This window comes from Quercus suber, unplaced genomic scaffold (genome assembly GCF_002906115.3).
Source record: "Quercus suber isolate HL8 unplaced genomic scaffold, Cork oak 2.0 scaffold_30, whole genome shotgun sequence".
Taxonomy (NCBI): Eukaryota; Viridiplantae; Streptophyta; class Magnoliopsida; order Fagales; family Fagaceae; genus Quercus; species Quercus suber.
The window spans coordinates 290,388-305,834 of NW_027069495.1; the positions used below are offsets into that span (position 1 = coordinate 290,388).

General features: G+C 33.9%; 1 protein-coding gene and 1 pseudogene across 1 annotated transcript; one reads left to right on the plus strand and one right to left on the minus strand.

Annotated features, from left to right (window-relative positions):
• Positions 1-369: 369 nt before the first annotated feature.
• On the minus strand, positions 370-1,230 carry LOC112039831 (auxin-binding protein ABP19a). Its single transcript, XM_024072741.2, has one exon. It carries the CDS (start codon positions 1,167-1,169, stop codon positions 543-545), a length of 627 nt encoding a protein of 208 aa, XP_023928509.1. The 5' UTR covers positions 1,170-1,230; the 3' UTR covers positions 370-542.
• A 2,209-nt stretch (positions 1,231-3,439) lies between these two features.
• LOC112039788 (O-fucosyltransferase 35-like) lies at positions 3,440-6,546 on the plus strand (annotated as a pseudogene).
• Positions 6,547-15,447: the final 8,901 nt, after the last annotated feature.

Here is a 15,447-nt window from a genome sequence, read left to right on the forward strand (position 1 = left end):
GATAAGGTTATCGAATTTGATGGTGGATAATTTCAGATTTCAAATGCAATTCCTCATGTAGAATAATCATCTCCACATTCCTACTATGATGATTTTAATGGTCTCTCCCTACAGAATTTTATTGTTAATATACTTATTAAGCAATTTGGAACAGAAATTGCCACCTACTATCTTAGAGCTTGTGGGATAAGTATATCCCATTTGGAACACAAAATAAATATCAAGCATTTATTTTATCTTGCTTCGTCAAAGGCATATGCATTTGCCATCAACGGAATGTTGGCTCGCATACTAGTCATAAATGCACTCATTAAAAGTCTACAATCAAAGTTCCAAAAGCAACACAAAAACCACTCACTCACAAGACTCTAATAAACCTAGCTAGCTAGAAACTGCTACTGACTTGAAGAAGCATACTCTTACAGGCCTTCTCAGTCATGACAAAGAAACCATGGGAATGAGCACAAACAAAGGAAAAAAAAAAAAAATTAATTAAGAGAATCTCTGGAAACATTTTTATTGGTAGATGATCTCCGAAGACCTTAACCAGTTCCACCAAGAACACCTTTAAGCTTTTTAATCTGAGCTGTGTCAAGGAAAGTAGTTGCTGCTACCAATTCAGTAGGTAAATTGTTTCCAAACAAAGCATAGTCCAGAATTTGGAGACCTGGGCTTGAACTACTGAAGCTAACAAATGCAATAGCCACAGACCCTCCTGCATTTATTTGGAAGTGAAGTAATCCTTGAGGGAAAACCATAATGTCACCCTTCTTAAGGGATTTAAAGTAAACAGTGTTAGCTGACGAAACAAACCCGGCACAGATTTTTCCTTGCACAACAATTAAGATTTCTGAACCTCCAGGATGTGTGTGAAATGGCACAACTCCGCCAGGTGCCAAGTCTAAACGAGCAAAAGAAATTCCAAGGCCATTGACAGCAGGAAATTGCGCAGCGAATGCTGGAGTCACCGCGGCTTTAATAAGATTTGAGGTGTTACCAGGAATGCCTAGGCCAGAGAAAACAAAATCATTCACTGTGACCTTTGAAGGGTCCTTGCAAGAGTAGCCTGCAGGGCCTTGAGGAGCCGTGAGGTCACCGACACAGAAGTCTTGCACAGCAGCATGGGAGCTGCTGAAGAGACAAAAAATGAAGAATAAGGGAAGTATCATCCTCACAAATATTAGATAAGCCTACGTTTATTTTTAGCTTTCAAAGTGTGTTTGAAGGAAGGTGGTCTTGGTGTCAATTATATAGAACTTTGGATATATGGATATTTTTTGGGCGTAGTAATTCGTTGATTTGGATACGCCCATGCAGGACTTCACGGGCAACTATAGGAAAAAAACAGACAGATATTGAGCTAGCTGTGTTCCATGTCTGTTGTTATCTTTTTCCACAAAACAACAAGAAGTCCCTTTTTGTTTGATGTATCTTTCGCATCTACCGTGGTACATGTTTTCTAAATTCACTTCTTTTAGGAATTACTTTTAAAATTAATCTAAAATTTCAAAATGTTGAAAATCAGTTGTAGCAAATAACACTTAATTATATGCATTATATAAAACATTTTTTTCTGGAAAAAAAAAAAAAAATATATATATATATATCTTAATTATTGAAAGTGGAAAAATGTGATTGAGAAAAACTGATCACACGACTAAGATTTTGGGGTGAAATTAATTTAGAGTTGTGATCATCGGAAACAAAGAAGCATGCAGATTTGGATTAGTTTTTTGCTTAATTAATTAATTTGTGAAAATAGGCAAAAGTCCACTTACGCCTACTAAGAAAAAGTGCTAAACTAAATACACATATAGTATCACACTTAATCCCTCCCAAGGGAAGAAAATCATATTTTTCACATAAAATGTGAGTTTGGATATCGCTTATTTGTTAAAAACTAAAATGTGAATAGTTCTGCAAGACCTATTTTTAATGAAAATTTTGTTGAAAAAAGAGGTTTGTGAGTCCTGTGAACAGTGCACAAAATCTACTAAAAAAGCTATAAAAAAAAAAAAAAAAAAAAAAAAAAGACAAATGCAGACACGTGAATGTGAAACGCAATCCAAACGGAGCTGAAATGAATTAGCTGTGTATGCTTGTGTTTTACATAACAAAGCTCTAGCTTGCACGCAATAACTTTAATTGGAGTAGAGATAATTAATGTATGGTGGCAATGTAGCCAATTCATCAAATTGGAAATATCCTCAAAATCAATTTGCATTACTCTTCCTTCCTTACAATAGCTTAATTAATTAATGTCCGATTGGAGAAAATAAATAAAAATAAAAAGACTCCTCAGTACGTATTATTTGAAATACTACAGTATATAATTGACCAAAAGCATGTTATTTTATAGTCTATCGGATAAGATTAAGTAGGAACTAGCTTAGTCAGGGAGTGAAGTCCGTAAGAAATTTCCATAAACAGTGGAGATTGAAGAAAATATCAAGATGTGGTCCACGAGCAAGTGGTAAAGGGTGCAAAAGACGGCATAAGAAGACGTTTTGACAGCTGAAAAGGAGTCTCTCTGCAAGCCTTTCTGACTTTGATGAATTGCAGCCAAGCAAAATTTGTGTGGATGTTAGGAATGCCCCTCTTCCCACGGGGAAGACTCTCTGCAGTGAATACTTAATTTCTAAGTTCTTTCATTTTATGGTAATTTTCATTGAGGAATGGATCAAACTTATTTTAATTAGATATACTATTTTAGTGCTGTTCTTTAGATTTTCATTTTAAAATTTTGTTATATAACTTTTTTTTTTTTGAAATAAAAGCGTATTTTTTAGTTAAGTAAACACATGGTTGAATTTTAAGAATGAAACCCAAGAAACAACACTTAAAGGTATTGTACATATTTCTCTATTCAATTGCAAAATTTTGGAACGAAAAAGACTTATTATTATTATTATTATTATTGTATGTACCTTGTGTTTGGTCATGGAAGATATATTATAGATTGCTTTTTTAAACTATATATGAATGTTAGACTTATGGTTAAGTGATTAAATTCACAATTTTCTAATAGTTTAAGTTTTTGGGAGAATCGGTAATTTAACAATGAATCAATAACTACACTATAATACTTGCTTGCTATAATTTGGTTAACAAAATTGTTTGTTAATTTGTTGAACCCGATTAGCAATATATATTAGTAAGTGCAAATAATGCCCGATTAGATTTATTTTTCATAATTTTTTTATTTACTAAAAGCAGGTGAAAGTAAAATTTTACCTTAAAAAAAAAAAAAGAAACTTTAAAAAACTGTATATAAATCAATAAGTAAATATACTAACATTTGAAAACTAAATTGAACATGTTGATATATATAAAATGGATATATGTTTGCAGTGGCTTTAAGGATCTGTTTGATTGGCAAAACTTCATTGAGACTTTGAAGGATGCGATATTCACATAGTTGAGAGATTGCCAGATTCTTATGCTGGGATTGAGCCCTTCAACAAAACACCAATATCCTGGTCTGAGGTCAAACAAACTCATGCATCTTTACTTGCAGCTCAATTGGCACCTACTGATGATTCTAAAAAAAATGTCTTCATATTTTCCCTCCTCCTTTGCAACCATTGAATTATCAAATTAAAAAAAATTATAATAATAAAATACCAGGTTTCCTGTAAGAACGGGATAGTATGTCCTCCATGCAATATAAATCATGTGGCAATAAGTGACAAATCAGGTCACTTTAGCTTCCAGCACAATCCGTTCTATGCATAAATGAGCTAGGTGCTTCAACATATATAATTCCGACATTACATGCTGTGCATCTCACTTCACTATTACCTTTTTGGAGATTAATCAAAGTCAGTTACTTGTATTCATTTAGTCAGGTTACTTATTATAAGACCGAGGTTCTCCCACTTTTGAAGCAGCACAAAGTAATCTATTTAACCCATACTGATTCTCGGCTTGCTAACAACGAGATCCCAAGTTCCATACAGAAGCTGAGGCGCCGTGTAAATTACGAGGCATTAAAATATGCGGCTCCAATAGAAGCATATGGAAACTCCTTAGTTTCTATAATGCGACAGAATGGAGGCCCATATCTTGCTTTTCATTTGAGGCAAGTTTTGATAATTCTCTTTCTTTCAAATTCTGAGACTGATTTCTTTTTCCTGCTTTTTTTAGTTTTGATTGGCACGAGTCATATGCTGATTAAATGGGTGCTGATTTTTATTTTTTGTGCAGGTTTCTCTAACTTGATTGTTGATTTTTTCTTTCCCTCTTAATTATAAAAAAAGAAGATCTTTTCTTTTCCCCCCTTAAAATTTGATGTTAAACTTCCTCTTGAACTGTATACAAATATATCCCACCATTAGATTTCAATGCCATTTTGATTTAGAGAAATTGAAACATAATGGGACCAAAGTATTACATTTATAATCTACTGATCATAGGAATCCATGGCATCAATGTGAAACTTGCTTTCAAATACCTGTTTGCATTATTTTGAAATGATGTGTTTAACCTTCCAATGCATGATTTTGGGAAGAAAGTAGGCAAGGGGCAAAGACGAAAGAAAGTGCAAATCTTTCAGACTGTAGTATCCACCTTAGAAAATGGGTTGCTTTATCTGAGGAGGACATTAGTCCTGAGCTCTCATCAAAGCTGCAAGCAATCTCTAAAGGGGATTTCAAACTTGGGCCAGGCTCAAGATTCATATTAGGTTTTATTGAAAAGGGGGCCTTATGAATCACTTTTCTCTGAATGCGCGATGCAAATAAGGGAGCCCAAAATTGACTTGTGGGATTCCTGGTATATTGTGGTTTTCTTTGGATTGGTGCTCAGACTAGATGATGCAGGACAGTCTAGGCTTCACCACCAAGAGCAGCCTGAAAACTTTAGGCTTCACCACCTAACCACCAAGTAAAACAGCACCTGGAGCCTTTTCATCGAACTTCTAGGAATAAAAGACCATGTCCCGTAAACTTTTAACAAAAGATAATCTAAAAACTTATCCCTATCTAAAAAGATATGAAATCTAGTCCCTATCTGAACTCAAACTAAAAATGAAATTCCGAAACTAATCCAATCCTATAAGATAAATGATAATCAGAAATAACAAATTCCAAAATAATAGTAGGACCAACTTACTCTTGTGCTTGGTTCAATTTCTAGGCCTACTTATTTGTTAAATGAAGATCTTATGGAAGAATTATAGATAGATACTGATATGGTAAATAAGGTTAGGGGTTGATTTATGTTGTCCCAACTGCTTTAATTATTCGTATTCAACCCTCTGTTTTCTATTATGAGAAGGATATGCTTGCATTTACAGGATGCAGGATAATTTGACTGTAGAAGAAGATGAGGAGCTACGGAGGATGGGTATGAAGTCAGCCACTGGAAGGAGAAAGAGATTAATGGGACAGAAAGAAGGTTGCTTGGTGGCTGCCCATTGACTTCTAGGGAGACATCTCTTTTGCTTAGGGGGCTTGGTTTTCCATCCAGCACCAGGATTTACTTGGTAGCGGGTGAAGCTTATGGTAACGGAACTATGCAATATCTTAAGGATGACTTCCCCTAAATCTTCTCCCATTCCACTCTCTCCAGAGAGGATGAGCTGAGTCCTTTCAAGAATCACCAAAACATGCTGGCTGGTATAGATTATGTTGTTGCCCTCCAGAGTGATGTGTTTGTTTATACTTACGATGGCAATGTGGCAAAGGCAGTTCAAGGTCATAGGCGCTTTGAGCACTTTAAGAAGACAACCAATCCTGACAAGTAATGTACTAACCTATATTCTCTATAACTCCTGTCAATTCAGGATGCATTTTGCAGTACATAAAATTTTCATTCTGTGAATTCAGGATGCATTTTGTAAACCTTGTTGATGAGCTTGACGAAGGAAAAATATCCTGGAAGAAATCTAGTTCCAAAGTCAAAAAGCTTCACGAAGACCATGATGGAGCTCCGTACTTTAGGGAATCTGGAGAGTTTCCAAAGTTGGAGGAAAGTTTTTATGCAAATCCCCTTCCAGGATGTATTCGTGAAACAAGAAAGAAAAAATAAAACCTAAATCAACAGATTTTGTCATCATGTTTCATCGCGTTCAGCTGCATGCGAAAGAGATCAAATGGCATGTTGCCATTACTTCAGCCTTATTGTCTTTGGGAACAACAATCTTAAACTTCCAAAATCAGGAGAGAATCAGCTTGTTAGATAGAAGATGCTTCTACTTATATGAGGAAAAATCCTTGGTTTAGATAGAACTAATGCAATGATTTCTGATTGCAGACAATATCAAGGGCGACAGTGGACAGGTCAGATTTATATTTCTCAAGATATAAAATTTAAAAGGGAAACATTTATACAATGTATTGAAACTTCTCTCTATCTCTATCACACCACACACTTCAAAAAACAATTGAATTTTTTTTTTTTTTTTGGGGGACTTGGGGAGTAGCGAGAGCTTGCATATACTCCGATTTTGTAACTTGGATAATTAATGGGATACAAGTGAATACTGAACGGATTGTATTATTTCAAGATATCAATAATAAGAAAAATGTGATTTTAAAGCTTTCATCTTCTGCTGGTTGTTGATGTACGAAACTCTTTTCTGAAATTTCTGTTATACCATAAATAAAAATAGGAAGTGGTGCATATCTCTTCTATGCTGTCACTGAATGAGGCACCTGTATAATAATGGTCCTGACGTCAATGATTGTGTGCTGTCAATACATGGTGTTCGAAATGAATTATGATCTGATAAGTATAACCAGCTTGAAGAATCAAATTTCCCTTGTGGAAGCACTGGAGTTCACGATTTATGCCAAGCTTTGCTATTTCAGCTTCATCATGCATCAAGCTAAAACAATTAAAACGAAGACACTATATTTTATTTCGTGATGTTATGATGCTGGTGTGATTTTGAAAGAAAAACCAATCCAAAATTAAGTGAAGAAAAGCAAAGAGTTCACGATGCAGGCGATCTTGATGATGTGATGTGTAAGTGTAGTAGAAGTGGTCACCATTTTATCTTCAAGTTGGCCAAAAGATGAGCCGATAAAATATGCAAGAAGCAACACCAAAAAGGTTGAGAAAGACATCCTTTCATGGTTTCTTGTTAGATTTTGCGGGATGGTTATTGAAGATAGTGGTCACTCCGCTCTTCCTCTGTTGGAAGAAACGTGAGGAAACAAATTTGTAGTAAATTGAAAACCAAGAGGTTTGCAAGTCCTAAACGCCGGGTTGTCTCTGATGGAGAATGAGATGTATGGACTGTTGATTGTTATAGTACTCTTAACAAATAAACAGAGCTTCATGAGATTTAGAAAATAACTGTTGTTGCCCATACGATAAGATAAGATAAGAGGATCAATTATTCTGACATACTTATCTCATTGGAATCTAGTTGACATCCAAATACATATTCAAGGCTTTGGCACCTCATTTCTCATAAAAAAATCCGAGCATAGCACCCTTTGAACTTACTTGCTCGAAGTCTGTATTTCATCTTTCTAGTTGTATTATACCAGTATTTTTTTACATTTTAACCAACAGAACCTGTAGACCTTGCTTCTAGCTACTCTGCCGTTATGCATTACACAATTTATATTAACATAAGCAAGGAAAGACTGCCAATCATTGGAGATAATTTATATCATCTATATACATATAACCAAAGCCTCTAAAACTCTCACAATTTTTTACGTCAGCACAATACTCTATCACTTTAATAAGTCAAACTTAAACTTAAACTTAAACTCAAACTTATCATTATTATTTTTTTAAACAAAATTATTTTTGTTTAATACAAACTAAATATCACTACAAAAAAAATGCCTATTAGCGACCAAGAATTTTAGACGGACCCAAAAAGCCCTCTCAAAAAATCTTATTTGCGATGGCAAAATAAAACCCTCGCAAATACTTGATAAAATGTGAAATATTTGTGACCAACAAGAAAAACTGTCGCAATTATGTGTTATAGCCGTCACAAATACAAATATTTTGGAGGGAAATTTTCCCTCCATATTATTTGCGAGGGATAATTAAAAATCTCTCGCAAAAAGTGTATTATTTGTGACAGTTAAAAAAAGCCGTCACTAATACTAAATTATTTGCGAGGGTTAAAATCGATCTTCACAAATAATCATTAAAATGTCAAAATTTTTGGAGGGAAATATTCCCACCAAATTATTTCCGAGGGACAATAAAAATCCCTTGCAAAAAGTTTATTTTTTGTGTGGGTTAAAAATATGCCTTTACTAACACTAAATTATTTGCGAAGGTCACGATTGACCTTCACAAAAAATCATTAAAATATTAAATTTTTTTTGGAGATAAAATTTTTTCTAAAATTCAAAGAAAAATAAAAAGAAATGTATAAACATATAGCACTTTGTATTCTTTAGATGAACCTTTTGTTTACCGTCTAAAAAAAAAGTCTTTTATATACATCCCATATAAGAAATGTCTATCCTTATTTTCTAAACAACTGTACTCATAAAAAAATGATAGCACTTTCAACTTCAAAATGGTAGCCTAAAATTCAAGAATTTTAGCCTTTTGTACTCTTTCTCTCTCTCTCAAAAGTGAATAAAAATTTCTTCTCATTAAAATAATGCATAAAAAATGAGTTTATAAATCAAATGGTAAATTACATCCAATTGGCATGAAAAATGGCATGCATGTTAAGACCATATAGAACGTGTAATCCAACGGTTGGATTTTCAAAATATAAATTCAATAATAAGTTATTGGATGACGTAATATTTTTTAGAGTTACATCACGTGTAACTTGAACACAACTCTATATTTCTTAATTCGATGTGAATTTTGACATATCTATCGTTAGATTACATTATCTTCATATATTTTTCATGCTTATAAAATTTTAAGGTGATGAAATATTAATTGTCATGTCATCAATCAATTGTTTAAATTCAAGTTTTTGTAGTTTAAAATAATGCAGAAAAGATGAGTTTATAAATCAAAGGTAAATTACGTCCGATTGGCATGAAAATTGGCATGCATGTTAAGACCATATAGAACATGTAATCCAACGGTTGAATTTTCAAAATATGAATTCAATAATAAGTTATTGGATGGTGTAACGGTTTTTAGAGTTACGTCAGGTGTAACTGGAACTTAACCCTATATTTCTTAATTCAATGTGAATTTTGATAAATCTACCATTAGATTACATTATCTTCATATATTTTTCATGCTTACAAAATTTCAAGGTGGTCAAAGATTAATAGGCATGTCATCAATCAATTGTCTAAATTCAAGTTTTTATAGTTTAAAATAACGCATAAAAAATGAATTTAAAGATTTAATGGTAAATTACATCTGATTGGCATGAAAATTGGCATGCATGTTAAGAACATATAGAACATGTAATCAAATGATTGGATTTGCAAAATATGAATTCAATAATAAGTTATTGGGTAGTATAACATTTTTTAGAGTTATATTAGGTATAACTTGAACCCAACCATATATTTCTTAATTCGATGTGAATTCTGACAAATCTACCGTTAGATTACATTATTTTCATACATTTTTCATGGTTACAAAATTTCAAGGTAATCAAAGATTAATAGGCATACATTTTTCATTGTTTTCATACATTTTTCATTATTTTCATACATCTTTCATTGTTTAAATTAACATATATGTTAATTAGGACTCTGTTATTAAGTAAAAAAACGTTAGGACTCATAAACAGTCACGTTAGGATTTATCTCTTCCTTATAAAAACCCTACGTGAAACTAACAGAAAACAAATGCAACACACTTTAGCTTGAAGCTTTCCTGGAGCCCTTTTACGTGAAGTTTTCTTGGAGCCTTTTAGTAAGTCACCAATCACCATCTTTATGTGTTTTTAGTTTTAGTCAATTGTCCTGTTGAATTGAAGAACAATTATATAAATATGATAAAGAAGTAAAGAACTACATGTGTGTGTGTGTATATATATATATAACTGAAAGTTTCTGAAACTCTTACAATTTTCCACATCTTTATTTAAATAAAATTATTTTTGTTTAGTCCAAACTTGACAAAGAGTGAAACTCTATCTTTCTAACAAGTCCAACTTAAACTTAAACTCATCATTATCATTTTTTAAAAAATAAAATTATTTTTAATTAATCTGAAATCTCTAAAACTCTCAAAATTTTCCACTTCAGCACAATATTTAAATAAAATGATCATTTTATTTAAATAAAATTATTTTTGTTTAGTCCAAACTTAACAAAACGTGAAACTCTATTATTCTAACAAGTCCAACTTAAATTCAAACTCATCATTATTATTTTTTTAAAACAAAATTATTTTTGTTTAATCCAAACTTAATAAGGAGTAAAACTCTATCTCTCTAACAAGTCCAACTTAAACTCAAACTCAAACGTTGATAATTTATCTCCAAATTTGTGAAGTTAATCATGAACACTATAAATGCAATGTAGGCCCCAATATTTTTTTTATAGCCGAGTAGAGTTATGAGCTCTTCTTATGTTATTTTCTTCTCCTTTACTTTGTTAAAAAAAAAAAATTTATTTTATAGTTTTTCATGTATTTTTTAAAAAGTAATTTTTGTACATAAACCATCAAACTCTATTTAATCGTTTTTTACAAGATAAAAAAGCTTGCAATAACTAAAATCATTCTTTTGAATGTAACTCATCTTTCTCTTATATTTCTCTATTGTTTAGTCATGTATATTTTGTTTTGTTTCAATAATTTCTAAGTAGTTATCATCTGATTCTTTAATATTTGTTGGTCTTTCAGAAGTTTTAATATCTGAATTATTGAGTTATTCTTTTGCAGTATATGAAATTGTTTGACAAATTTTTTGTAAGCCATTGCACGTTCACAATGACTTATTCATCAAATTGTAACACAAATTAAAGTTATACAAGAGCAAATTATGCAATAGTGTAGTTTCCTAATCAATTTAAGATTTTATAAAAAAAAAATTAGTCTACCTCACAAATAGGCAAGTTCTCGTGCATAGCACAGGTTAGTGACTAGTATACTATATAATCAAAGTTGGACTTAGACATAGTGGTTGCGTCAAGTGGCTTCACCAAATTGCAAAAAAAAAAAAAAAATTTAGATTTTTAGATTTAATAAATAAATAAATAAATATATATATATATATATGAAAGTTCAATATGTGTATAAAACACCCTTGAACGTTTAGACCCTAATTTATAAAATATCAATTTAAGCTTATAATCAAACATGATAGGTCACAATATGAATGACCCCTTGTGATTAACCTTAATTAATTAATTTAGCCAAGTAATTAATTAATCAATTAATCATTCAATTTTATGGAAGTACAAACAAATCACCAATCAACTAAGTATGCAGCGGAAAATAAATAACACGGTGATTTGTTTACGAATGGGGAAAACCCTAAAGGCAAAAACCCCACCGGGTGATTTTCAGGTCACCACTCCCGAAACTCCACTATTATCAAATCAAGCGGTTACAAGTAAAGGAATCCCAAGTACCTTACCAACCTACAGTTGAACCCTTACCCCAATACCCAATTGGACTTGATCTGTAGTGACAGTCTCCACCTTTGATGCACGGCTCCCAAGTACGTGACTAACCAATGCGCGGATCCAAGTACGCGACTTCAGAACACCAACTGATGAAGAATGGTTGGCTGCAAAGTTCTTCAGATCATCCTTTCTGATGAATAGCAGGAAGATGCTTGGTTACAAAGCCCTATGGTGCAAATACACAGCAACTTCTTGATGGAAGATGAACTAGGTCAAGAACTTCGTCTGTTGATCACAATTTGCTTAAACAGAGATTGCTCAATGATAATGCAACTTGTGTCACCCAAAACGGCTCTTAAAATAATCCTTTTATATGTTTAGGGTTAGAAGAAAAGAAGGTCCAAAAACATATTCACGATCCCAAGAAAATCAGATTGGAAATCTGACTTTTTAATTCTCGACAGATAGCAGGTGTCGAGGTAGCTATCGAGAGGTGTTGAGTTTTAAAAATTCTGCACTTCAACTTGCTTTCTCTTGGACAGACTTGATGACTTCAACACTTGACCTTGAAACATTGTTCTTGAAGTATTAAAAACACCTAGAACTACCCAAATACAAGCAAAGTGCGTTTTGTCAAAGGATTAGCCAATTTACATAACTAAGTGATATATGTTCTTAAACAAGTTAAAATATATATGTCCTAACAAAACAATTAATGTGTGGAACATGAACATAATCCAAACAAAGAATTGATAACTAATCTAAGCCAAATATAAACACATCCACAGCAGTAAATATAAGGCAAAGATAAAGGAAAAGAAGATGCAAACACACGGACAACACACAATGTGTTATCGAAGAGGAAACCGAAGTCCTTAGCGTAAAACCTCTCCGCCGCCCTCCAAGCGGTAAATAATCCACTAAAGAATGTAGTTGGGATACATGAACAGTATAAAACCCTCCAAGCCTAATCTACTCAAGCACCTAAGCCCTCCAAGCTTCTTGCTCCAATGAGGTTACGCCGAACCTATTTCTTCTTTAACTTCCTAAATTCCGCTACTATACCATAGCATCAACCAACGTATATTGGTTTCTTCCAAACTGCTTCCCTTAGTACCAAATGAACCTTCTCACAGACGTGGGTGTGGTGAGATAAGGATTTGATCAATGACCTCTCAAGGATGTGACAATGGAGTGGAAAAGAGAAGAGGAATTTGTAGAGTCTCTAAGGTAAAGATTGGGGATGAGGCAATCTTGTTTTTCTCTAGGGTTTCTCTCACAAAATTCTCTCTAGAAACTCTCTCAATTTAGTGGGTATAAAGGTCTATATATAGTGATGTGTGTTTGGAATACGAAGAGACAGTTTTTGCAAAACATGACTGGTTGGCGGTTTGACCTCGCGGCTTGTCCAAGTCACGAGTTCAAGTCGCGACGTAACGGCCTGGCCAGTCTGGGACTTTTGTCTTGTAGTGTGACAGCTGGCGTGACCCTTCAGCTCCCCTGTGTGTATCTTATGTGCCAGCATTTGGCGGTTTGCCAATCGCGAGTAAGCCACGAGTCCTAGCCGCGAAACTCTGCCTTCTTGCACATACTTGAGCTTTTCTTCACATCTTCTCACCACTACCCTTACAATAATCCCACCTAAATACAGGGTTACTAAGTGCTAAATTACAAGCAAATTGACATAGAATAAAGCCAATAAGATGGTTGATAAATTTTAACCTTACAATCTCCCCCTTTGGCTATTCCGTGACAAAACCCTAAACAAACTCTAGACTTAACGCGTGAGTTAGGAACAGTTGGAAAACTTACTCACACCTAATTCTAGAATTTGTGAAGTTTAAGAACCATATGGACAAGTAGCTCCTAAAACACAACAACACAATAAGTTCATTGTATGCAGAAAACTTGTAATGTAAATGGAGCAAGCATAATGCGATCAAGCACAATGGAGTAAAGTAATAAACCATGGCAAGACCAAAACATGCAATCACTATAACCAAGTGATCAAAATGCTCATTCACACTTGGAATGAACATCCAGACATTCAAGTTGACAAACACAAGGTAAATCACTTGAATGACCAACATTCAACCAATGCATAATACATGAAGTATGTGCATCTAGGAAAAATCCTACATGGGCACACGAGTGATAGTACTTAAAAATGAATGCATATTATTAGGTTAGAAGTACTGATTTAATAAAGCACAAAAGCTGCATAAAGCATGACACAAACCACAAAGATCTACAAGTGTGCATACAACCAAACCCTTAAAACTTACATAAGCAACATGGGTACAAACCTTAAACAAATGCTGAATTAACTAAATAACATCATCAATATATAATTAAACCAAGTATTAAACACATTCAAGAGTTATGAGTTTAAACCAAAGCAAGACTAGGACCTATAATTACAATAGTTAATCAACCCAAAGTAACAAAACTATAACCAAAACAGTAAGGATTATGAAACTCCCCCTCAAATAAGCACTTCCCCTCAAGTGCTGGCCTAAAAATTCTCCCCCTTTTTGACCAGAATGGCCAAAGGGTCACTAGTCCTGGTTAGTGTAAATGTTGTCAAACTTGGCTGAGAGTACATCCAGCTGATCCTGCATTGCTGTCATCCTTTCAGTATGCTGGTTCTGAACCTCTCTGAGTTCATCAAGCCTTTCCAGGATGATCTGAAATGCATTAGAAGGTGCAGCAGATGAAGTAGAAGCCCTGCTCCTCTTGACTCTTCTTCTTGGTGTGGAAGATGGTCCTGCAGCCTCTGCTTCAGTCTCCATTGGATCACCTTCTTCTTGGACACCTTCCTCTTCTTCACTTGGAAGACGACTTTGTATCCTTGTGAGAGTGAATTTGTTTATGGCTGATAGAGTAGGCATGAGACTGATATCTTGTGGGATTGCAACACCCTTTTCTCTGAAAATCCTCATAAGAAGACTTGGAAATACCAGCTTGGGCCTCGAGGTGGTTCTAGTCTCATCCATTACAGTATCAAAAATGTGAGAACTAATGTTAATAAAGGTTTCTCCTTAAGTTTCATAAGAAAGATAGCTCTAGCATTTGTCAGTGTAGTCATCTTCCTTATAGGATACAGGTTGTACGTCATTATGGTGGTTAAACACCTCATGTCTTTAGGAAAATCAGAAGTGTTGAGACATCTCTTTTCTATAACCCCACCAATTCTTTTCTGGATAGTTTCTAGAGAAAGCATTTTGTCCTTATAGTTAGTGAATTCATAATCTTCCAATCCCTCCAGCCCTAGAACCTTATCAATATCATGAGCATCTAAGGTAAATTCCTTTCTTCTCACCCAACAACTCAACTTATCCTCCCTTATCACAGCATTTGCATAGAATTCTCTGATCAGAGGTTCACAAACAGGGGGAAGGTCACTCAGCAATTTTTCCCAACCTCTACCCTCAAAACAGCCTGGAATGAATGTGTCATTCAATTCCCTGAAATCTACAAATCTCTCATGAATGATGGTTCCTCTTGAGGAAGAATCCCTATATCTCTCAAAGTGTTGGATTGACCTAAATAGGTTAGAGTCCATTTTCATTCTTTTGTCAGTTTTCTTAGCAACAGTCTCTTTCTTTGTTGGAGATGCAGTCATCTGTAGACAAGCAGAAAAGGCCACAACAAAACATAGCACAGAATGGGAAAATGCAAACATATTAGTAACAAGTTAGTTACACAGTGAGAAATAGAGTGACCAGGCAAAACACAGAATAAGCACAGATGATAACCAAACATTGGATAGAACAAGTTAACCAAGTTTAAACTATATGTATGCAAACAAATTCATATAGATTTGAGCAAATGACAATGAGTCATGACCCATTAGGTATGAACAGTGCAGAAAGGAGAACACATGCAGCAACACCTCCAAGATATGGTGATTTAAAAATCAAAATAATGCTAACCAAAAAAAAAAAAAAAAAAAAAAAAAAAA

What these genes read in the sequence shown, in the direction of transcription:
- LOC112039831 (XM_024072741.2), bottom strand. Translation starts at nt 1,169, where the DNA reads ATGATACTTCCCTTATTCTTCATTTTTTGTCTCTTCAGCAGCTCCCAT.